The sequence below is a fragment of the Rhea pennata genome, chromosome Z (genome assembly GCF_028389875.1).
Source record: "Rhea pennata isolate bPtePen1 chromosome Z, bPtePen1.pri, whole genome shotgun sequence".
NCBI lineage: Eukaryota > Metazoa > Chordata > Aves > Rheiformes > Rheidae > Rhea > Rhea pennata.
In genome coordinates, this window is record NC_084702.1 from 56,711,598 (window position 1) to 56,737,438 (window position 25,841).

Below are 25,841 nucleotides of genomic sequence, written 5' to 3' on the forward strand. Positions count from 1 at the left end.
GACTGTTCATTTGTGACTGCAATAATAATTTTTTAGAAAATGTCACATGTGGTGAAAATACCTGTCCCAATACTGTTAATAGCATGGTGAAAGACAGGCAGACCTTTGCTTGGAAATTGGAAGCAGGCTCTGGAGATGCTATTTTCCTTATCTGGGACTAACTGCAGTCTCAAGCCTGTTTGCCTATGTGACATGTCATCAAATCTCTGAAGTACTCAGAGGGAAGATTTGCACTTACAGCTGCACACTGCTCAGTGCCCCCTCTACTTCCCCTCCCCCAACTCATTAACATGCATGTCTTTCCTTATTAGTATTTGTCACTATGTGAACAGCTGGTAACTGTTCTGTTTTCCTTCTCTTCAAAAAGGCCTCCACTGTTATGAGGAAAATCAGTATTAGGTAAAAGCAATTTTTAATACTGATTCCAGGTCCATTATTTTTTTCATTATCGTTATCATCATCATCGTCATCATGGCAAGGGTGGGCAGGTAGGCTGTGGGCCTGATTCTCATGTTACTCCAAACTGTATAAGAGGAGAAAGACTCTTCTGAAGGTAGCAGGGTTACACCAATACAAACCCCAGGTAAGTGTGAATCAGAATCTGCCTCTCATTACGTTTTTATGTGACTGCCTTTAAAATACAAGCAGTTTCTCTTCCAAATCCATTTTAACAGTAATGAAGATTTTTTTTTTTTTTTTGCTTGCATTTCTCAAATACATGCTCCACCAAAGATTTTAAATGACCTCTTTAGGTATTTATCTTATGACCAAGGTAGAAATTATTTCTCTCATTTATTGTTCAATAAGGAGAAGATGAATAACCACGAGATAATTGGAAACTAGGATGACATGTTTGCTAGGGTCCTCACTTAGATTTTTCCGTGATAAATGACTGGTTAAGATGGAATAGGCATTTTTAGTGGATCATGGCTCTATTCAGGACTGCAGTAGCCGGGTGGCCAGACTTTGTGGACCATCTGAAACATCTCAGATCTAAAGGTCTCTGTCTTGCAGGGTGAAGACGGTATTTTACCCTGAGTTTTGAAACAGCGTATAGGACAGTAATTGTCCTCCATGCCTTTCCACTTCTCCATTTTCACTTCTCAAGACATAACCCTGAGAGCTTATTTAGTTTCCATGGGAATAAGCAGCAATATACTCGTCTCCAATTTTTCCTTGATGCGGAAAACTCAGCTACATACGGTGTGGTAGAGGGGTTCTGTACTTTCCACTTTCTCTATCAAAAAAAAACCAAGGAGTAGCAAGAGTCCTGGTCCTGTGGACATAGCTTGACTGAGGGTAAGGAATGTCTTCAGTTATGCGATATAATAGAGATACGCTGCATTCACATGATCTTACACAGGACAGGAGCACTTAGAGTTATAGTCTGACACAAAGGGCTGCCTTTCACCTTTTGAAGTGACTAGTTTTTGATGTTACTCTTCAAATCTGGTAACTTGGTAAGACAGGTACCAAACATACATATCTCGGTTACAGGATACCTTATCTATAGTTCTTTCTTCAGGGAGCGTAGGGCCTGCTATAGAATTGATTTGATGTTCCTATGTGTTAAGCACCCCCATAACAACAGATATGTGCCTCTTCTGAGCTGTTCTTTTAAACAAGCTAGCATTACCGTAGAGGAGGTTGCCCACAGTCCGAGAGCTAGGAGAAAAAAGAACCAAAGCTTTGTCTGGCAACGCATGGGTTGAGAAGGAAGAGAAGTTCCTTTCTCTTTTCCTCCCCGCTTTGCTCACATTTACACATGGAGGAGTTCAAGAAAAGCAGGTAAGATTCATCTCTTTGAAAGACTGCTTTGTCTGAAGAGAATTATTCCTCCTTCTACTAATGTATACTGCTTGCAAGAGGCACGGACATCCCTAAACATCAGTGCCAGTCCTGTCCCACTGTGGGCTTCAGCCTTTCAACTCTTCCTGCACAAGGAGAGCCAAGGCACAAGGAGACACAGGGACCTTCCTGCCCAAAGCTGGCTTCATCGCTTCCTGATAAAAGATGTCTTCGCTGTGGGAAAGTTTCTACCATGTGTGGGTCAGTCTAGAAATGCTGTTTGCATAGGATATTTCCATAGGAGATAGGAGTTCTTATCTATCTGGGATGAATGATATTAAAAAGAAGTAAAAATAATTCGTAACTGTAGCACCATGAACTTGCTAGCCTGCATCTCTTGTATGTCAAACCCCACTGATAATAATTAGAAACTGTAAGTTAAATACATTGTAGGAAAGACCAAACATGGAGTTTTCAGCACAGATATAAAATGCATTTAATTTTTTTTCCTGGAAATATTAAACTATAGAGCTGTGATCTGTGATCACTGCATGATTAGACAAGTCTCCATTCCTTTTGCAGATTAAACACAAATGTGAAATAGTGAAGAGCCTCCTCCTCAAACTGATCAAATTTGTCAGAATATATCTGCAGTTAAGTAAGAATTGGCACCAAGAGAATTAGAACTCAATTGAATTGACTTCTGCTTGCTTTAAATCTTCCCTCTTTATTCTTATACTGGCTTGTTACTATTCATTTGATTCTAATCTCTGTTTCTCAAAGAACATTAGTTTGAAATAAATCGATGGAATACTTCTAAATGAATAGAAGTCTTTAACCAATAGGGTGACATGAAAATTAAAGAAATGTTGGGAATACAATACCAGAAGAGAAATGACAAAATATTTTGTGGCATGTTGAGTTGTTTTGCTCTCTTTGAAATGGAAGATGCATGTACAGTAACTGTCCAAAGAAAATGAACCAGATACTGTATCTTCTGCTTATTTTTCACTATGATTTGACATTTTCATCTGTGGATCAGTTTATCCTCAAACATTTACCACTAGAGGGTGCTCAGATAGCAGTATTCCTAGGAATTTATAAATTATTGTTTCTGGTTTGATTTTGGCTTTTATGCAGCTAGCTGTGGCCTTAATTCTCATTTTCCCAGCTACTCTGTTTTGTTTGTTTGCTTCTTCATTTTTCCTCTATCTTTTTATTTGAAGTTTATGCAAGCTGAGAGATTCCTGCTGAATGAGTTACTGCTTTATCATCTTGGTGCTATTTGAACAGCATTCGTCAGCACAGCATGAATAGTCTCACTGCATCTCTCCTCACGTCATAGCCAAATATGACTTACCTCTCCACAAAAATGAAACCAGCATTAAATAACAGCTGTTAAGTGATGAGAATAGATCTAGTAGAATTCTAGAATCTAGGACTATTTCAGAGTAAGGAAACCTGAGTATTTGGCTTACTTATCCTCCATCCCCTCCAAAACTAAGCATATTTGTATTCTCTGGTCTTAACCATCTTCCATTTCCTGTGAAGAGAGACATTTGAAGTCATAAAATTACTCACTTTGTTACCCATACTGAAAAGTCTAAGGAAATGTACAACACTACCTGCACCAGCTGAGATTGTTTATGATGACTCTAAAAAACCTTGCATGTACACTGTTCATAAGCCCTCCAGGGGCAAGAAGAAATTCTCCTTAATCAGGGAAGCTGGAGTAAAATAGCAAGCGATCAACTTTGTACCTGAACTAGTCTTCATCAATAATCAGTAATCTGTATAATACTACATAGCTACACAGAGCCCAACAAAACTCAAATGACATTATGTTTTTCTGGTTCTAGTCTAGTCTACAAGATAGGTCAAGACATGGCAAAGAACAAGTGTCATGAGATTATCGCTGAAACAAAAAGCTTTTAGGGAGTTTATGGAGTAAATGGATTGTGAGGAAAGAGAATATGGACAAGAAGAAATGCATATGTTATGGGCGGGCAAGTGGATTCAGAGACTGGTGAGAAAAAGGAGGTAAAGCATCTGTAATGAAAGAGGAAAGGAAAAATGACTAGATATGTCTAGCCACTCTGTGGATGAAGAATTGAGTGTTTCTGCTGTATACAACTCTGAAGGCATGTGGAGTAAATTGCTCCAGGGTAAACCATACTTACATGACGTAGGAATAAAATCTTTCAGGGACAAAAACAAGGAGTTTTCTTAAAGTTCTAATTAAGTTACTTCTGAATACTACATTGTGCTCAGATCCTTTTTCTCTAGTGGGGAATATCATTATTGGCTCTCTGTAGAAGAATAGGGCATCACATTTCCTTGGGGAGGTTTTGTTGATCCTCTGCTGAAGATCAACAGAGCTGTGTAATTATGGCCATATTAACTACTGGCTGATGTTAAATTACTTGTAGGAAGGGTAATAAGGCAGCAATCCATCTGCTTTCAGTATTTCTTATCAGTCTCATTTCAGACCCATATGAGTGAAAGAGCAATGTGGCTGTAGACAGTGGTCTCCTTGCAATAGTAGTGTATTCTTCTTGACAAGAGTAGTATATGAAACTATTAGATGGATTTTAGATTGATGATCCTGCTACCTTTTGCCATGAAATAGGATGAGCATTCATAGGGTGGTCACAGATAAGAAGAGATAGAATTACTTGGACTAGTTTTGCTCCCTTTGTTGCATTTGTTCATTCTTTGTTTCAAACTGATCTTCATTTTCCTTCATTTTAGAATTGTACTTCTGACTGCTCAGACAACTGAGCAATTCTGATTGCCGTGTATGAGTGAATGGTTAGTGCCACTATTTACTTTTACAGCAGTATGGGAGATTCAGATAGATGGATATGTTGATATGAGAAGTTCTGTTTGATGGACCAGGGAGAAAGCAAAAGCTGAAAGACCTGGTTTAAGGGGTCATTATTTAATTACAGGAAAATTAAGTAGCAAAAGTGAACGACATAATCTGCCATTTTGGATGGCAATAGTTTTTCAAGTATTTTCAAGCAATAGTTTGAAAAACAGTTATTGCTGAGGAGAAGGTTTTTAGAATAGAAAATCCCAGGTCCCCTGTAAGCAGATGGAGGAAGAGGCAGAAACTATAAAAGACAAACTGCTTAAAGAGAGAAGAAGAAAAAGATGCAAGGCAAGGAGAAGTAACAGGATGAATTTGGAAGTCTGGAGACAAAATGAATCAGGATAATCTTAAAGCAAATCTCTTTTTGTAAAAAAATATAACTGTTACTGTTTTAAATCTAAAGCAGCATGATTTTTCTTGGAGTTGATTTCCTTCTTTAGTTCAAGTTGTATTTATTATTATCTGAAATTGCCCACTATGGTAAAATAATCACTCTTATACAACGCATTAAGAAACCCTTATGTCATTTTAAAGGTCAGATTTTTAAATGTGTTTGAACTTAATTTATTGATATTAGCTTGGAAATGTTGCACACAATAATTTGTGTCTACAGATAAATAACATTTTCCCTACCTGACTTGTGGGTGAAAATGGTTTGGATCAGCAAACAAGCTGCAAATAGCTATATGTTATTGCAGATGGTCTTGCACTTTGGATTACATGGGAGAATTAAAAAGCCTTTTTTTTTTTTTTTTTTAATTGGAAGTTAATTACATCTCCTGGAAAGAAATTTTCAGAAATCAGGGGACAGCCCTCCGCCCTGACATTTAATATACTCACTCTATTACCATAAGAGAAATTTATGGAGAAGTTGTAGCTTTCATACCCTTCATCTTTATACCAGGAGCCTTCACTCAATTGAGTTGCGACTTCTGATGATTTAAGAAGGTTCAAGTCCAGTACTTTCCTGAGGAGATGGTATAGTCTGTGGGGAATGACTAGTGCACAACCTTTCCAACAAAGGGGATACATAATTTGACATAGTTTGGAGGATGGCTGTATAAGCTAGTCTTTCTCCCGAGACAGAGCTGCAGCAGCTGTGTCAGTCATCTTCTCCTAAGGGAGGACCTCTAACTGCTGTAACCAGAACAACTTGCAGAGTCCAGCATCTGCCATCTTGCTGAGAAAGAAGCAGATATATACCTGTATGAATGTGTGAGAAGAGCACATACGGTGACCTAGCACAGTGACAAAGAGACCGTGCAACCCTTAGGACCAAGGTATACAGGAGCTGATTGCCACTACTGTCGCGATTCATCCGTGCCCAGGCCAATCTCCCTGTTCAGTTTGCAGACTGCAAACAGTTTGGGAGCCCTGGGCTGGGCCTAACAGCGTTAGTAACAAATCTGATGTTGCCACTTGGTGATTAAAGATGTTTGTATGCAGCTGTTCATTGATCTGTACTCACCAGATCTTGGATTTTCGTACTGGCTGTGCCTATTTGTGTAGAGACTGTGTGTATCTATGTGTAGAGTAACTGTGCCTTTTTATTGCTGCAGTTCCAGCATTGTGTATTGAACCCATTGCAACCTTTTATAATCTACCCTGGCTAAAGGACTACTCTGTCTTCTATGTAGATACCCCTTATACCACAGCTGGAAAGAGAGACAAATATTACTAGTGTTAGTGTTGTGGCTAGTAGTGGAGACCCTTGAGTGCTTCCTGGAGGACAACACAATTCGTCCTCGTTTCTTGTGGAAATGAGCAGATTGGAGCTTTCAGGCTGCAGACAGGCCCATACAGCTCAGAGAAAAATGTTTAATTCTGGCACCATTTCCCCCCAAGAACAGGTATGTTTTGTTATGACTTTTATTTAAACAAATAAAAAAGAACCGTTGCTGATTTTTATGCCTGTTCTGGAAGCTGTTTTTTCTTTGAGTCTTACCTAACTACAGCTAACTTTGTAAGCACCATAAGGTAGGTATTATAATAAAGGAAACACAGTTTTACTGGAAAACACGATAGTACCACTTGATGATTTTTTCTGTCAGCTGCTGGGTCCAGTTCATCTTAACTGCAAGGCTTTTTAAAATTAAATTGCTCTAGTCATTCCTAGAGTCATATCATGTAATTCTCTCTTGTATATGTCTATACTAATTTATATATGTGTATAATAGAATGCAAAAGGACTAAAAAGTGAGTGAACTTTCTAAACTGAGACTATATGTAGATAGCTATGATTTGCAGATCTGAATACCAATCTTTTGATCCAATGGCACTGAGTTAGACACTATAGTGTGGAAAGAAAAGGATTCCTTTCTTTGTCTTCTTAACTGTTCAGGAATTTTTGTGTTTGTGCAGCTACAGTCCATTATTACAAACAGCTGAAAAAAAATCAGAATAGAGTTCTGTATGCTGAGTCAGGTAGTGATTTCTCAGAGCTATAATGCTGGATAGATTTCAAACACACCTGTTAAATATTTGTAGTTCAGCAAATGCAGAAGCAGTCATTTGTAAGCATCATATTAACACTATTTTGCATACATACATTGTCTTTTGTCCCGTAATCCCAATAAGGTTTGCAAATATTAATGACTTTCATGAAGTTTGTACAGGCCATATCTGCTCAGAATGAACCCTGTGCCTGGCCACTCATGCATGGATGTTGCACAGGTACACAGTCTGATGTAATCATTTTATATTTTACAGAGGATTACCTACAATATAGTCTGGCTGTGGTTTGTTTTAAATAGTGGAATCAATATGTGTTTGAAGCGTTACTCAAGAGTTTACAGAGAAAAAATGACCCATGTTACTTCCTTCTTTTGTACCATTGCCGAGTAGCACGGTTCTCCAAGTACTGTCTCTCCTGAAAGCCATGCTCATGTCTTCAGTTAGTGAACAGCCTTCCAGAATGAGTAGGAAAGCAATTTCCCTATGATGGCTGAGATGTATACTCTTAATACTATGTTATAGCAAATTATATGTCAGTGGCTATTCAATGGCAAATCCCCATGCCATTAGTTTATGTTGGGAAGGGGGCTTTGAAAGGGTAAAGAATATTGCTTGAGCAAGATAAGATTTTTATTTCACACTGCTTTTAACATGACTCTGCTGTGCAATGGGGAAATACATTTCCCCGCAAAATCCTTATTTTTTGAAAACACGGCAGTACAAATAAGGAATTACAGGGTTTCTTAAAACTGCTTTCTAGATAGAGAATGCATCCTGTATCTGTTTTATTAGTGGCACAAATCATACCAGAGCCAGGAGAGGACCAAATGATCCACAAAACCTCCTCATGTTTCCTCCTCGTGGGAGTACAAGACAATGTCTTCGTGTGAACTTCCCTAGCAAATGGATCAGTGCTTAGGACCACTACATAGGAAAAATGACATCACTGTCTTTTTCAGCCATGTGGACAGCTTTTCTCATTAATTGTTTTATATACATCATGATTTTTATGTTCTATATTCCAGCTACAAATGCTTGATTTTACTATATTGGAACACTGAGTTGAGCGTTTCTGTATCTTTAGTTCTTGATGTGGCATAATGTTCTCTTCCGATTTGTGGTAAGTCTGTATCCATTGAGGTAAGCCCTCATGAGTGTTTGCTTTGTGATGCTTGTGGCTTTCTGAGTTGCAGTTTACAAATTTTCCTATGCTAAAGTATTTTTACAGTTCATTACTTTTTATTTACTTCATAAGAACATAAAGGAGTCCACTCAGACTTTCGGTTCAGGATGCATTTAACAATAAATTGATTGTCTTCCAACCAAATGAACCACTACAAGGCAAGACAAGAAACTACTATACATGTCAACTGATGCAATTTATAGCTGACTTTAAATATTATGGTGTTGACTGCACACAAAGATTACACTGTAAAAGATTAACTAGGGCAGATTAAAAGCAAATTAAATAACTGATACACTCTGAAGCCTATAGATAACAACAGGATTAATGCAGAATCCTGTAGCCTTTTGCTCACCCTAGCAGTCCCGGAAAAATCAAAGGCCCTCAGGAATATCTGACTCCTGAAAATTCTTTGAGCAGAGACCTCGCATCACAAATGAATGGTGGCTTCTTAGTACTATCCCATTGTTTCTGTAGGCCAGACTGAAAAAGTGGGACTGTGAGTGACTCAACTCTTTTATGCTTATTTTTTTGCCAAAAAATCTATGGAGATGTATGGCAGTGTGGGACAGAATTAGCTTTTCATTTACCCTGAAGGTTTCTGAGACAGCATCAAGCAAGGAAGAAACTTGGAAATACAATGTACATGCGGGAACAGGACACCTAAAATGCAACATAAAGCCCACAGCTTTATCAGATTTATATAAAATAACAATGACTTGTTCAAGAGTGCAAATCTATCATCATCATCATCATCACTACTATTATTACTATTATTATTATTGAATGACACTTCCTTCTCTGAAGAACAGTCCTTTCATAGCTAGTGACAAAAGCAATGTTTTTTTGAGTACACATCACATGACACATCTCTCTATTAGGCACTGTCCTATTCATGCAGCTGTGTTCTGCCAGGGAACACGGTTAGATATTTGTCTCAGCTTCTAATGTCAACCTTTAAATTTTTTTTTCTGTTTGCCTTTGTTATGACCTGAAAACCTCAGGAAAGATTAAACCAAAGTTAGTGCAGTCTGTGAGGGTGGGTGAAAAAAATAGCAATAACGGAATAATATTCTCCTGTGTTCCCATTTGGCTTGCAGTCTGGTAAATCATTGCCTTTACAGGATTAATATTTTAACCCATATGTAGATTATATGGAATTGTATGACTATACATTCATAAATAAAAAAAGGTCATTTTAAGCACAGCTAATTTTGGATAATGATTTCTTATGTATTGAGATCCAATAGCATTTTCAATGCTGGCCAAACATAAATGGAAAAAAAAAAACCAACATTTCCTGTTTAAATGACACAGAACTCCTACTCCTGCCTACAATGAAATCAGAGGAGGAAACTCTAATGGCAGAGAATGAGTAAGGATATGTGTACTTTTGTTCTCATGGGACTGGGTCTGACTGCAAGACCAGGAATGTTTACCATATGCTTTGCTAACAGAAGATTCACTTGAATGTGCATCTAGGAGCTTAGCACAGGTCCAGGCTCTTGTCCTTGCAGTCTGGACAGGAAGAAGTGTCTGGACAAGCTCACCTCAGCCTGTCCACCATACCTTGAGCTGGTATTTTCTTAAACTAAATGTGGATGTTATAAGTTGAAGGTACATCCAGGCTGCAGCCAGCTCAGCAGAAATGGATTGTGGTGCCTGATTGTCTCCTGGAATTTGTCATTGACTTCTGCAGGCTGGGGAATTCACCCGTAAAATAGTATCTTAGAATTTATCTATATAACATGGTCTTGGATACAGCCTTAAAAAGTCCCAGAATCAGTGAGCATTTTGCTTGCATAAGAAATGAGCTCTATTGCTGTCACAGTACAATTCAGGCTCATCGTCATCCCTGTCCACTCCGGGAGACAGGAAAATACTTACTTTCTTACTATTTGTGTGATTGTAGTAACTTCTCAAGAATGGAATGTTCACAAATAGGCTTGTGGAAGACAGGTATTTTAGCAGCAGATTCATGCACATCAAAAACATGAAGGTGACAGTCAGAACATGTCAACACAGTTGGCTGTGTGGAAGAAAGAGCAAAGATAATATGAGAGACTTGTAGAAAGATACAAATATTGAAAACTGCCTCTTTGATGCCTCCTGAGAAGAAAGACCCGAAGAAGTTAACATGCACATGCAAACCTAAGGAGAGTTGAAGTCCATATACATTACCCACTAGGAGGCACAATATTTGCATACTAGAATTTAAAGATATTATTCTGGACACTAGGATGTACTTACAATGTCCTTAGAAGATAGCAGAAGCACCTTAAGAATGATAAATTAATAAATGGGAGTAAAAAGGGCATAAAGTTCAAATAAAGGGCATCATTCAATCCCTATTAAAATATAAACAGCTCACACAATCCCATTAAGCTCAGTGAGAATAGGATACTGAGCCTGAAGAAGGGTCCTTAGAGCATGATAAGGTCTACATGCATGCAAAATGGAATACAAAACCAGAGAATTTTAATTTACTTCTACATCTAAAATAAAGTAGGCAGAATAATGTCTTGCATTTGGGCTGTTTTCCCAGAAACAAAGTACTTTATTATTTTTTTTCTTCTAAACCATTGAAGTCATTACCAGTAGCCAATCCCTAATAAAAAATGAATAAAAAAATGAGTGGGTCTTAGCCTGTACTCTCTGTTCAGGCAGAACTCTTGCTGACAGCACAGCTGCTGCAGGATGACAACCCCTTAGAGTACACGCAAAATGCTGTTTGCCTGCCACATACTGAGTGTGGTTGTTAGCGATGGGACTAATCCTTTTGCAATTCCTGTGTCAGCTTCTTGGTGCTTGGAAAGAATTGACACTCCGGCTGGTCTCAGCATTCCTCTAGCAAGTCCTCAAAAGCCACGTCAGCTTGAACGGGAAGATGGCAGAAGAAATGCAGGGAAAGGCCTGTGTGGAAACTGTGGCAGTAACTGTGGCGCTCTGAGCACTTCTGAGCCCTTGTGTCCAGGGGAGCACCTTTGCGACATCCTGATTCCACATCTGGGTGAGATCTGGGCACATCCCAGCCCTTTCCCCCTTCTCTTCTTCCTATATCTTAGTTGAGAAGGCAACCTGGGTGTACAGAATGGCAGGAAAAAAGGTGGCTTTGATTAGTCCCTAATCTGTATGAGTGGGGAAATGGGGATCCCAAGGCAGGTAGTGATGCTTGCTGCTCCATCTAGATGCAACTAATCTAATAATCTTATGAATTAATTGGGCAAAGCTGGTTCTGAGGTTTGCAGTTAAAGGCTGATTGACACCTTGATGCATTGAACTGGAAAGGATATACCTCCTCTGAGATCACACCAGTGCTTCAGTCCCAGGTATCCAAGATCTTGCTTGTGCACTACTGAAGTTACAGGAAGCCTCAGAGATCTAGGATCAGGACCTTTGAGGGGGTACAAAGCACATAGCTCCCAGACATCAGTTCTTGCAGATGTATGGCCAAAAGGGGGGAATGTGCTGACCTCCTATCAAGAATATTTCGATATGTGCACTGCCTAGGGTTTCTGGGGAGCTCAAGAAGGATTGTGTTTGCTGACCATGTTTTTTCTCCTCTGGAAGTAGGGCAACTCTTCACAGTCCCTAGCCTCAATCTGACATAACTTGCTGATCCACAGTGTTTCAGCTTGTCCTCTATAGAACTGACTTTCTATCCAGGTTCAGTGCTTTGGGTTTAGTTTGTGTTGTGGTCTGTGATTGTGGGGTTTTTAATGGACAGATTCCATTCTGTTCCCAGTCATCTTACTATTACCTTATTTTTTCGGCATCCAATTGCTTTCCACTGGTCTTATGTGCAAGTTTTGGCTCTTGTTGGCAGGGGTTGTTTTTGGACTTGTTTCCTGAGTGTCTTATACAGTTCCTTTGCTGAGGCCTCGTTGTATCACTACAAAGCAATGATAGTATTCAAAATATTAATGAACTCTCAAGAAATAACAATACTCTGAAGAAAAGTAGCAATATTAATAAGCTCTCTTTACAGCAGAAAAACAAGAGCAATAGGCTGAGAGAGTCGAGTGCAGTCAAGCCCAGAGACGTCCTTCCCAAGCAAGGACTGGGAGTGCAGGACATCTCGGACACGGGGAAGCCGCCCGCCGCCTTCCCCGTCAGTGCCCGGAGGGGAAGCTCTTTTCCCGGAGCACTTTTCGGAGGGAGGCTCCAGCCGAGCGGGGCCGGGCGCCGCCGGACCGGCCCCAGAGGAGGTCCCGCCCCGCTCACCTGGGCAGCTGGGGCGGCCGCCGCTCCTCGGCGCTCCTCGGAGGATGAGCGGGCCCGGGAGGAAGGTGAGGAGAGGCTGGCCCGGGGGCTGCGGGCCGGACCCGCGGGCAGCCTGCATGCAAAGGAGGGTTTCGCCCTCCCCGGCGGCGTGCGCGGCGGGGCGAGTGCCTGGAGTTTGCTTTTGGGGAGGGAAGGCTGGCGCCGATGTCCCGGGACGGTGCGCTGCGGGTGCAGGGTGCCCGGCTCGGTGCGGTGCCTGCTTGCTGGCGCTGTGCGTCTTGCTGAGGAGCTTGGAGCCCAGCGCTGGGCTGGCTCCTCGCCTGCCCCCTCGGCCCGGCGGCGGCGTGCACCTCCAGCTCTGCTTCGGGCCCCCCGCGGGCCGGCTCGCCGCCTCCCCCTGCAGCCGTCCGGGGGGCACAGGCAGGAGCAGCGCTCTCGGCAGCCGCCGCCCCGTGCTGCGGGAGCCCCGCTCGGCGCCGCAGCGAGCCCGCGGGCGGCGGAGCGGTGCTGAGCCCGCGGCCGCCTCGGCGCCGAGAGGGGCTGGGAAACCTCCCTGCCGGCTCCGGCCGGCTCGCCCTGGGCTTTCCCCGGCCCGGAGGCTGCAGCAGGCGGTGACCCGGGCAGGGCCCGGGGACAGCCTCAGCCCGGCCCTGGCTGGGAACCCTCGGGGCCGCGGCGGAGGGGCGGGTGTCCGCCGCCGCTAGCGCGCCCGCTTGGCCTCGTTCAGCACAGCTGGCCGGGAGCTGGCTTTAGCGGTGCCTCGTGCGCACTGCACGGAGCCAAAAGCGTCCTGCAAATGCAACAGCCGCGCAAGTGGTATTTGCCTTGCAAATACGCCCATTGAACAATGAATCAACGGAGAATCGCTGTGTTATTAAAACTGTAACAAGCAGATAGCACGCTTATTATGGGGAAATGACCACTGAAATGTTGCCGGAGGACTTTTCCGTGCTGTTAGGAGAACTGTTGATTGCTTTTTTTTTAAAGTGCAGTGAAGTACTTGATTCAATCCTGTTCTAAGGCAAACCAAAGGGCTCTTATATATGTGGCTTTTTGTATATGACCTGCTTGCCGTTGTCATAGAAAATGCTAAGTATTGAGCTCCCCTCAAGGTGAGCAATGGTGTCTGCCAGTATAGTCTTACCGCTAGTGATGGAAGCACTGTGTTCTTCTGTGTGTTACTCTTCATCTTCAAAGCTCTGTGCTAAAGCTGATGGGCTGTGTCTCTCAGAACATGCTGATACAAGGACAGTGCCAAGCTGGCCCGTCCTAGGGAATGGGCTGCAGGCATCTGTCCCCGCATTCCCTAGGGCAGCTTGTGGTTTGGGCTCCTGTCCTTGTCAGTAGCAAGGAGGCAAAGCCCAAGGCTGCACCTTTTTATACCCCTGGGGAGAGAGAAGCAGCTGCAGCCTTCTCAGGCTCAAGAGAGAGCAGAAACTGCAGCTCTTCCTTGCTCTCGCTCAAAGGGGTGGAAAAGGTGAAGGAGAGCAGAGGTCCCTCCTGCCCCTCTGTGCACTCTCAGCGCAATTTGTGCCCTAGCAGCATTTGCAGCAGCACAGGGCACAGGCTACTAGTGGAAAGGGAATGGGACCAAGTTCCCTCTTCAGTTCTGCTTGCCTGAGCGATCTCATCAAAAGACTTCTGTGTGACTCAATTTCCCTATTTGCAAAACACGCATAGTGTAGTTTAAGGAAAAAAGTGAGATAGCTGTTATTGTCTGAGCCAACCAAAATTTGCCTGTAAAAGAAGGCTAGAGTCTGACAGGTTTTATGTTGTGAGGAATTATCAAGCAATTCCAGCAAATCCATTCAGTCTGAGCAATGCTTACTTCCATTTTTACTCCCTGGGAATATCTTATTGCAGGATGTTGCTATTGGGAGATTTTGCTCATAGCATTCACAGAATTTAGTATACATACTAAATTCTATATAAATCCATAGTAAATTAAAACATAGTTTTATTTCAGCAAATAATTTTTTCAAAGTTATGAAGTGAAAATACCTTTGGACAGAGTAAAAAAAATACAGGAATTTATTTTGCTTTTTGGTTGAATTGGAGGAAGTTCATTGCTTTTAGTGAACTTGCTCCTGATTACACTGGTGTGAAAATCATCAGATCTGTAGATTGAAAAATACATTCTGCTCTTCATCAGGCAAAAGGAATAACTTTCACCTTTCCTATTCAACATCTGTTTTCCAAACAACATAATTTCTTGTATTGTTGAGGAATAAAAACACAAGGTTAGTGTCTGAAAATTATTATAGTTTTTTTAAAAAATGGAGGTTGTACATAGAAGGCTTCCATTCTAACTGCCACAATTATTCTTTTCCTCATATCTATTTTGAGTTAAAAACACAGTATGTAGTCTGCATAATATATTTTTAAGTATTTACTCTGCTGTAATCTAGGTATACAGCTTATTAGTTTTCACTGTAGTTTAGAAATCAGATATGAAAGGACTGAGAAGCTGTTGAGCTTCCTAAAAACTCAGATCCTATTCCTAGTAACTTTTTTTCTATACAGGCTTATTTATACATTCTTAAACTGGATTTATGGTAAATGAACCATGAATAGAGGTAACTATCTTCAGAAGCTGGTTGTCAAGTACCAGATTTTTAAGTCTCTCTAAAATGCGACCTCTGAAGTAGTATATTGTTACTGCAGTGAACTGGGATTTATAGATGTTACTTCCAATAATGCCAACATAAATTTACCAATCTACTTGTAGCATAAAGTCTTAATATTGAGGTCTGTATGAACTTGTGACTGGCTTTGGAAGGGATATAAAGTTTGGAGGAGTATATTTTCCTCATTGTGGAAGGATTTATAAGTTTAAGTCCTATAGAGAATCCCTTCCTTTTTACTGGAAAAAAGACTAGATGCTTCAGGGTTCTACTGACTTCTTTCAGAATCATTCAAATACTTAAATCCATTGTGCTAAAATTAGACATGTAAAAGAAATTAGTTTCCAGTAAAGAGCAAAATTTGTTAGGATTTAGGATTTTTTTTAGTTTACAACTAAGGCCAGTGAAGGCTTTTTTTAGTGGAAAAGTTCGTGTATATTAATGTCTGCCAGTGGTTAAATGCACTGGCTTAATTCTGGGGCTATACAAAATGTAAGTTCCTGAGGGTAGTCTGCTTCGGTGCATTAACTGTACCTCCCGTAAGTCCCTGGTGCTCACACATGCTGCTCACGCTTAGCTGTTGTCAATCAGGGCAGACTGCAGCCAGATGACAGCAAGAGCAGCATTTGATAGAGAAGTGTGTGCAATGAGACTTGGAACAAGTGAGTGAGCGTGAATGAGTGTGTGTGAAATATTCCTTTTCCTCCAATGTTCAGTAAATCTGCAGTTATCTTCTCACAGGAGAGATGCAGCAAGAATATAGATGCTTTTCACCTCCTATTTCATCTGTAGACAGTCATCTTTCTCCTCTGCACCTGCTCACTTTGCCCCACTCCAGGCTGCGCTCATGCTAATCAACACTTGCTTGTACTGTCTCTCCTTCTGCTGTCAGGTGAAGCATTACTCTCCTCTTTTCTGCTGCCTTTCATCAATCCATACAGATTCCCCATTCTGCAGCCCACCTTGCTCTCAAGTGCTCTGGCACTTCTTCTGGGCAGGTCCATACTGCGCAATGATGATCCTTTCCCATTACCCAGAAACCTACAGCAAAGTGAGAGATATTCAAGAGTTATACTTAGCAAAGAATCTCAGACCTGTAACTTCTTGTTCTTACGACTTATTCTCTGATGTAACTGGAATGTTATTCCTAAACAAAGGAAATCCATGTGCAAAGGGGCAGCTGTCTGCAATCCTATCTGAAATCAATAGCAAAGCTGTCACAGACTTCAACAGGAGCAGGAGAGAACCCTGAGCACTGGGATGTTAAGGAAATCTAGGCATTGACTGACTGCTGAAATGACTTCTCACTGATGTTGATTTAGAAAAATGGACTGTGAATAGCTAACAACACTGTTAGGGTTCGATCTGACATTTTCACCAAGCTCAATCTACAAAGTCAAAATACTGTTTACTTTCATGTTCATTACTAAAATTCTAAATACTCCTGATACCTAGAGTAGGTAAATTCCTATCAGCTAGGTCTCAAACAGGCACTCAACAGCTCTTAAAGGCCTTTCTGGGCACCTTCATTTACAGCTACTATATGGATTCTGAGTGTGATGATCCCGTGTCCTGCTCCTGCCTCTGTTGCAAATCTCAGGTGTGGCCTAGGGCAAATAAATGAATTCCCCAACTTTAGTTTCTCCATCATTAACAGAAATGTTAGTTCTTTAATAGTGAGACTAAAATGAAAAGGGTCTTTAAAATATTGTAAGAATCAAATACTTCTTATTGCTTTATGGATTGTTAAATGCAATTATAGGATGTTTGTCTGGCACTAAATGCATTAGGTTTGTCTATCAGCAACAGAGGCTGCACAGCTGGGTGACAAATGGTAATCTACTTCATTTTGCTTCTACTGGGCCTGTCTTCAAGCTGGTCCTCCAAGAGCAGCTTGGCACCATGCAAATATGCAGCATACGCTATGAACCACAACTTGGTTTGTGAACTTTGACAGCTACCAGGGGAAAAAATTACTTGAAATGTCAAAGAAATTTGCTTGCTCGGGCCAACACAGGCTATCGTTGGCAAAAGAAAAAACATAGTTTGTCAAATAGGTTGGTGATTTCAGTCCAGTTCTTGAGAAATGAATGTCCTTATTGGCACAATTACAATGACCTGTGGACAGGATGGGAAGGGACAGAGGCTAATGGCTGATAGCCTCTCTAAACTGAGGCATGCTAGATGTGAAGCATTGCTGCTGTGGTGTCTAAAATTCGTTACTAAAATTCTAAATACTCCTGATACCTGGAGTAGGTAAATTCCTATCAGCTAGGTCTCAAACGGGCACTCAACAGCTCTTAAAGACCTTTCTGGGCACCTTCATTTACAGCTACTATATGGATTCTGAGTGTGATGATCCTGTGTCCTGCTCCTGCCTCTGTTGCAAATCTCAGGTGTGGCCTAGGGCAAATAAATGAATTCCCCAACTTAGTAAAGAATTTTAGTAAATTTAGTAAATTTAGTAAATTTAGAAATTTAGTAAATTTAGTAAAGAATTTTAGTAACGAATGTGCTTCAGGAATATTAGACATCAACATAAAATGTTTGGAGCATTTTGTCATTCTGCATCACAATCCTTGCACCAACAATGCTTTGTTTTCGAGCATTTTAGATCACACTTTAGATGGAGTGCTTAAATATCACTGCTTAAATATCAGGTAATGCCCCAAGAAGACGAAAAGGTGCATACAGAACTGCTGGTTGGTAACCGAGTGTCAGATGAATGCGTATTGTTTGTATGGTGTTACCAGTTCTTGAAAACAGAAGGATTTAAATGAAAATCTTGCAAAGACTTAAAAACCACGTTTAACTTTACACCTCATATGTAGTTCCTCTGAGGTCAATGAAGCTATTCATCGAGGAAGGTTAAGTATGTGTGTAAATCTCAGCAGGATTAAGGATTTAACTTGATTATCTCCTTGGGGACTGGAAACAGGGGCTGGTAGTTATCAGACGTACAGCCCAAGAGATCAGACCGTTTGTGTCTTTGAATATTAGTCTAATTGAAGAACAGCATTAAAACTGTTGGAACAGTCCTGGCTTTTTTTTTTTTTTTTTTTTTTTTTTTTTTTTTTTTTCCTAAACTTGCAGTAGGTTTTGTGTGGCTACAAGCTCTTATTTAAAAATCCCTGTATCAATTGAAATTTGCTTCCTGATGGCAAAGAAAAACAGGTGCGTTTTGATTTTTAAAGCAAAGTGTTTTTAGCAGCTGGGGGGGGGGAATAGTATAGCTGGCGGGAAGGGGGATATCACATTGAATGCATCAAAGCCTTGACACCAGGGGTTGCACCGGGGAAGAGAGCTCTCCTCCCCGGCTGAAGGAGCCCCCGGCCGCCCCGCAGAGGCCGAAGGGGCCAGGCGGGTCTCTGCTCGCCCCTCTGCGCCCCGCGCAGCCCGGGGGCGGCGAGCAGAGGGGCGGCGGCAGCGCGGGGCTGAGCCCCGCGGCCGCGAGGGCAGCAGGGCGGCTGCCCCCGGGCGGGCCGCGCCGCGCCGCGCCGCGCGCGAGGCGCAGCCTGAGGTGCGCGAGGCGCCAACGGTCGCCCGCCGCCAACGGCTGCCTCGCGCCCCCCGCCCGGCCCCTATTCCCCCCCCCCCCCCCCACTCCGCGCGGGGGCGATGGGGCTAGAGGCGCGGGGCGGAGACGGGGGGAACAGCGAAGCCCCCGCGCTGCGAGGGAGCCGCGGCCTCGCTCCCCGCGTCGGTGCGGGGCTGGCCAGGGCGCCGGGGAGGCGTTGCGGGGCGAGGTGGGCGCCGCCTGGGCGGGAGCGGCCGGGGCAGCGCCACAGGCGCGGCGGCGGCGGGAGGTGGTGCCGCGGGGTGCGCGGCGCAGGGGCGGCGGCCCCGCAGCCCCGGCGGGCGGGCGGGCAGCGGGGAGCGGGCCGCGCCGCGCCGCGCCGGCCGGTGCGGCGGGGGTGGGTGGGGAAGGGATGGGCTGCGCTCCCAGCATCCACGTCTCGCAGAGCGGCGTGATTTACTGCCGGGACTCGGACGAGTCCAATTCCCCCCACCAGACCACCACCACCATCTCGCAGGGCGCCGCCACCCTGCACGGCCTCTTCATCAAGACTGACGCGGCCGACTCCATCCCCTCGGTGCTCGCCTACCAGAGCCGGCAGCCGCCGCCCTGCACCGGCCCCCGCCGCAAGGAGCGCAGGGAGCCCGGCGCCTCCGCCAGGGCCCGGGCGCCCCACTGCTGCGGCATCGAGGCGGAGACCCAGACCAGCCACAGCAGCGTCAAGGTAACCGGCGGCGGGGGGCGGCGGCCCGGGGGAAGCCCGCCGCGGCGCGGGCGGCCGCCGGGGGAAGGTGCCGGCGGGTCCCGCGGGGGGCCGTCGCCTGGCGCCCGCTAGGGCGGCGGCCCGGCCCGGCCCGGCCCGGCCGCGTGGGCAGCCCGAGGCAGGCTGGGCGGTGCGCTGAAGCGGCGCCCGCGGCCGCCCCGGCGGCGGAAGGGCTCGCGTCGACCTTTGCGGCGCGTAGCGGGGAGTGAGCACATGGGAGAGACGCTAGTGCGCGAGGATAAAATCCCCCCAGCTTAATACTCAGCAGCGAAAAACAAGTACTTCATGTCGGGTTTTTTCCTTCCTTCCCGGCCCCCTTTAAATCTAGTTTAAACGAACTCTTGCTGCCACGCGTGAATGTTCAGCTGAAAAACAAACCGTTTCGATGGGCGCATGCACGCAAATCGTTGTTGTAGGGCTAGCAGTAACGCCTGGAGTGGGTGACCAGAAGGCTGCGTCTGTAGGATTTGCTCACTGTCAGAGCTGGAAGTGCCCATCAGTGGCTAAGGCAGGTGCTGCAGCAGTCTACACATCATCTTCGCAGGCATCTGGCAGTTAAAAAAATGGTTGCTCTTGATGTTTGTTTCATTGTTTTGAGTAAAATGAAAGTAGACTCTTCATTAATTTCCCCCAAAGTTTTGTAAGAATTACATTTTGTGATGTTGCCATATTCCAAAACTTGTAATTCCTTATGAAAACTAATGGTGTTGTGATCACCACTGCACCTTAGGTTAATTTTCTATTGCAGTAAAAAAGCAAGATATCATGTCACAAGGTACTCTTATTGATTTAAGTAGATCATATTATTTTGTAATATAATTAAGAAATTAAAAGATTAGTGTGAACTCAATATAATCTATTTCTATAATTAAATCAAGATATGATCTAAAGAAAATGTGAGTGAAAGTGATCATAGAAAAAAAAAATAGGGAACAACCAAACCCTAGTTAATTGGTTTGGTTGTATGCTGAGGAACTGCAAAGATGTCTGCGGTTATGTTGACTTTTTCTCATTCAGAGGCAAAACCTGCATAATCAGGGATATGAATACAAGTTGAAAAGGACAGGAGTAATAATCTGTTAAATTTCTTGTGGTTTTAATTTTTTTAAAAAACTTCAGAATGGGAAGATTTTTTTTTTTTTTTTTGATGAGGAGAGCAAAGTAGACATTCTTACACAATTCTTCATAAGTTGTGATTTGGAAAAAGGTTTTCTAAGGTGGTAATATCTGTTTCTGTTCTTTTAAATAGTTTATTATTTGTTATTATATAATCTACTCTTATAAGCCAATATATTTGTCAACCTTTTGGTTATTAGAAGTAAATGTACTTCACATGCTGTTCAACTTTGTAATTGGCACTCTAATCTCATTTTGGGTAGTTTCAGATTCTTTTTATAAATTTTTGAGTCTCAAGCACCTCAGGTAAATGATGCTTTTATATATATGTGTGTGTGTGTATATATGTATATGAATTATTTCAGTGATACAGCAATAATGTTTCCATCTCATAAGAATTAAGATCTATAAAATGTTTTTATATCAATTTTGAACAAAATTAGAGCTTCTCTTCTAGCCACTACTGCTGGAACAATTTTATACAGGGTGATAACATAGTTATGTATGTGTGTGACCAAAGTGAGGTTTGAATGTTGCAGAACTGTCGTGAGTACAAAATAGTGTCTGGCTATAAGGAATGGAAAATCTTGGTTCTATAGTTCTCTTGTAATATATGTAGCATTTTTTTTCCATAGAAGTTAAAAATTGAAGAAAAATACTAGCAATTTTGGTACAGAGAGTATGTCTACTAATAGCTCATGTTTTAATTCTTATAGTGCTTAGAGGTATATATTAACTGTGTTGAAATTTCATCTGACTGTTTAGGGGGAGAGGAAATACAGATGTGGATTAAAAGGCTGCTAGCATTATTAGAAATTAATATCATTTTGGCTGTGTAGCTATTCAGCACATTTAAACCATACTGCTTCATTAGTGTTTATTTTCTATTCTTAACTGTTCTTTTGTTTTTTACATAATCAAGTATCGCTTTTGCAACTGACCTTTATATTTCTAAGATGTTTTAAAACTTATCTGTGTCGTAATATTAAACTGGCATTAGAAGAAATCAATCTGTAATGATTTCATTCCAATGTAATTCCAATAAAAAACAACAAAGATCAATTGTTGCTTGAACTACAGGGCTTCCCTAAACTTTACTTTTTAAGTCCATATAATCTGTACTTATTGGGGCAAGATGAGTGTTACCAAGATATTTTGTGTTTTATTCTTCCCCTCCTTTCTCCCTTAATAAAAGTAGTTCTGAATTGTTCCAAGCATTTAGTTGTGCTAGTCAAGTCCTACTCATATCAGCTGTGAGTAACCGTTTGATATTTCTAGTGTGTGTGCATGCTTCTTTGTGGGTGTCAAAGTTTTGTAACAATTATCTACAGGTTAGTTTACAAAGATATAAATGGACTTAGTAAGTATTATAACGTGAGTCTGTGCCATAATTTGAAATAGGACTCAGTTTCTGGTGCCCAACCCTATGCTATGTTACTAAGTTACTTGGGCACAAACACTGAAGTAAAATACAGACTTTCTTTGCCCGTGCTCACTCCGTAGTAAAGCCTGTGCTTATTATGTTTCTTATGGCCAATGGAGAATTGTAATGTACATATAACTAATGCAGGTATGTAGCAGATGAATTCTTCTGTCAGGAGCTAACCTGTAACATGTATTATTTCCTGCAGACTGTGAGAAAAATATCATGGCAACAAACAGTATCCTGTATCAGCTTTACATAAAGATGCATGCCATTTTACTTACTTCAGTGAAACATAACATGGTATGTGGGATAACACTGAGCATATGATGGTTGCTTGCCCCATTGCCCAAAGGTTGCCTCTCCTGAAGTGCAACAGTACCAACTGTTTAGCAAGAAGTAAACAGTTTCTTGTTAAGAGACAAAGTGAAGAATATTGAATCCAATTTAAAGTTGGCCTGAGTAAACAGTTCTGTTTGAATGACTGAGGTAGCTTTTTTTTTCCTTTTTTTTTAATGGCAAATGGTTGGGACATCCATTTTGTATTTTGTCTCTTTGGCATATACAGAAAGCTTTTAGTTGTTTGAGCTTTCAGTTAAAAATATTTGTTTAAATAGTTTCCTGGTCATCTGAAAAGATAATAGAAGCTTTACCTATTTATACTTATTTTTTTAGGACTTAGAGAATGCAAGTGCATTTTAAAAAATCATTGACAATTACAAACCTTAAGCAAAAGAATGTATTTAGATATTCTTTTTTTAACATCTTGATACTTCAATGCTAGCGAACTTAAAGACTAGAAAAGCAAACCAACTTTAAGGCTATTGTTGCTAACACATAGCCAAGTGAAAAGAAAATGCAGTGTTCTACTGATTACTTTATCCTTTCTCTTTTTGAAATGACAGGAACAACAACTCTAAGGGTTTGATTCGTTCATGCCACGTCCTTGGTGGAAAAAGAAGAAAATCCATGTATGCATCTCTTGAAAGTCAGTTACAGCAAAACAGTTTTTGCCAGTTTTCAGGCTTTTCCATATGAAAATAATTATTAGAGGCAAAGCTCAGAAATAGAAAGCAATACAATGGGACAGATTCTTGTTTCTTATTACGCGGTTTTGGTCTGTGTTAATTTCCAAGGCGGAAGCAGTGAGGAGAAGGATGCTCCTCAACACATCAAATGCTTGCTTTTTCTGATTTTTAAAGTAAGGAGCAGGGGAGGAGGAAGGATGCAGCTGCCAGTTACAAGTACTCTGAGGACAGAGCACTATGGAGAACTTGGAGAAATCCAAGTACTGGGATAGTTGTATTGGGCTCACGAGCCCTGGAGAAATGTAACCCTAAGTATTGCCTTGATCTAAAATATGGTTCTTCTCTTTAAAGCAGTATCATGTCCAAGAGCAGGAATAGTCACTGGAGTTCTTGTACTTCTTGTTTTGTTTAAACTATACTACCATGAAACTGACTGCTAGTATGTTCCAGAGGCTAGACTTGAAAAAAACTCAAGGCTATGCTAGGAGAAATCTTGCTTTGTGACTCAGTGTGATAAAGGTCAGCTTCACAACTAGGTACAACATCTAAGGCATCACAGTCCTCTTGAACATGTTCTGGGGCTGAAAAACTGTCAGAAAAAGTTTTGGAGCAGGCTGAAAAGTGTACATGGAGCTATGTTACAGTGCAGAGCCTTTTCAACTTAGGTGTCCTCTGAGAGGAGTAGGACTCAATGACTCTTACCACAAAAAAAAAGTTGCTAGCAGAGAGTGCTTTCCTTCGACTAAGTCCAGACTTCTTGAATGAGTACACTAAAAGGATTTTTGCAGAGCTGCTGCTCCATATCTGAACTTCCTTTTTTTATTTTTCTTCCTCTCTCCTTCAAGTGGCACAGGTAAATTTTTAACAAGTTCTGTAATTGTTACGTTAAGCAATGTTAGACAGGCAAAATGCATATATTGAAGTGCTACAGGATGGAAGAACCCTTTCCCAAGGAAAATAACTAGTCACTTAGCATTAAAAACAGAGCAGCCGGCAGCCAGATTAAACTCACTTGGCACTGAGTCCTTAAGAGAACTGTTTGGACTTCCAAAACTGTTCTGGATGATAGGCATTTCTATCATTATATACAAAACACATCTTTCTTTTCTTTCTTAGTTTTCAACAGCATTGATTTCACGAATGTGCTCATGAATGTTAATGCCACTACAGAGTACTACTTTTCTCCTGCTCATTCAAGGCAACATTAGCTTAACTGAATACTGGTTCAAGGCAGAGGGCAGGGTATAGAAAAAGTTAATTAGCTTTTCATCAGATCAAATGAAAAGATTAGTTATCCAAAGGATTTCTTGGTTTGTTCCATTATTTCACTAATCATTCACTATAAAATTGTTTTAGGAGCATAGTCACAACCTTATGGAAGAAGAGGCTACTAGAGAACAGTGACTATGTGAGATAATTTTATCATATTAGACATCAGAGGTGGAGCAAACCGCTCTGCTGAGATATGGTCATAAGAGACCAGTCCATTTCCTGGCTCTCAACTTTTTGTGCTTCTGATGTTTGCATTCCCCGTGTAGCAGTGTTCATCAGTCCTAGCTTTCAGCTTAGGAGAGTCAACTGGAGCAGGAGAGAGGATAGGAGAAGAGATGTTGAAGACACTGATTGTCAGATGGAAAAGAGAAACAAGTTGTTGCTCATAGGCAAAGAGTAAAATTTAAGCCTCTCTGGGAAACTTTGAAGAGAACCATGTACTTTAACTATTCAGGCACTTGGAGTCAGCCGGCACCTTAGTGTTCCTACAACACTCTTCCCCACCAAGTTCTCTGGCAAAAAAATTACTTGAGAGTATCTCACAACCCAAAGGGTCCAACTGTTTTAGCTAAACTGATTCTGTTTAATACTTCTTGTCTGTTTTCAACTTTGTGCCAATTGCTGTGCACGAAATGAGACTCTGAGGCTTTGCTGTCTGATTTAGATCTCTTGACAATTCCTAATGCTCCTTGTCCACGCTGAATGCAGAGCAGAGCAGATGGATTTCAAATAAAACTGACCGCATGGCTAAAAATAATGCGAATGGCGAAGCTGTGCCCTATACCCTGGGAACATGGCTATACCATGGGAACTCCTGTGATGCAGAGATAGGTTTTAATTCCTGCAGCTAGAAAGGGTTTAGAATAACTTCTAATTCTTAGATGCTTAATAATCATTAAGGTGGTATACAGAAGGTGGATACCATTTTCCTCTCAGGAGAGTAGTAATCTAGTCATCTGTCATACCTACAGTAGTGGTTTGGGCAGTAGAATAATGGAGCTGTTAGGCTGTGAATCTAAATTTTCCACCTGTTCTGCAGGTAGTCTGTGAGACAGGCAAAAATATCATCTCTTGTAAGCATTTCTTATCAGTTGGTCTGATAAGAACTTCCCACCCATCTATGTACATGGGGCAAGATCAGCACTTTAATGTGACATGTTTACTGTAATGGGCATTTAAGAGCCTGATTCACAATAATGTTGGCTGTTGCTCATAGGAGTCCTTTGATTTCTTATCAGAGTTTATTAATTCAGACAAATAGCCATACCTCCTCTCCTTCCAAAAGGGCACAGTTGGTCTAGATCAGGTCACCAGGATGCACTGTACAGCATAGGCATTCCTGAAGTAGAGAGTCATACAACTGCTTTAAAAAAAAAATAATGTTCTGTAGAATGAAATAATTGTCAATTTTGTGTGACCATATCTAAAACCTATAGAAGTCAATAGCAGTATTTTTACTAGATCCCAGTAGTTTCCCTACAAGAAGACTAATATTTTATAGGCTTCTTAAATGGGCAGTGTAACACAGCTCTAACAAGCCACACTCACATGCTGCCTTGCGTTTTATCCTCCTC

At 41.9% G+C, this 25,841-nt stretch overlaps 1 protein-coding gene across 1 annotated transcript in view; it reads left to right on the forward strand.

The window, feature by feature from the left end:
* The first annotated feature begins 19,077 nt into the window (after window positions 1-19,077).
* The window catches only part of PDE8B (phosphodiesterase 8B), a 66,667-nt gene continuing 59,903 nt past the window's right edge, over window positions 19,078-25,841 (forward strand). Inside the window, exon 1 of the mRNA XM_062599026.1 lies at window positions 19,078-19,389. Within this exon, the coding sequence (XP_062455010.1) occupies window positions 19,078-19,389 (312 nt within the window). The remainder of the gene's footprint in view (window positions 19,390-25,841) is intronic.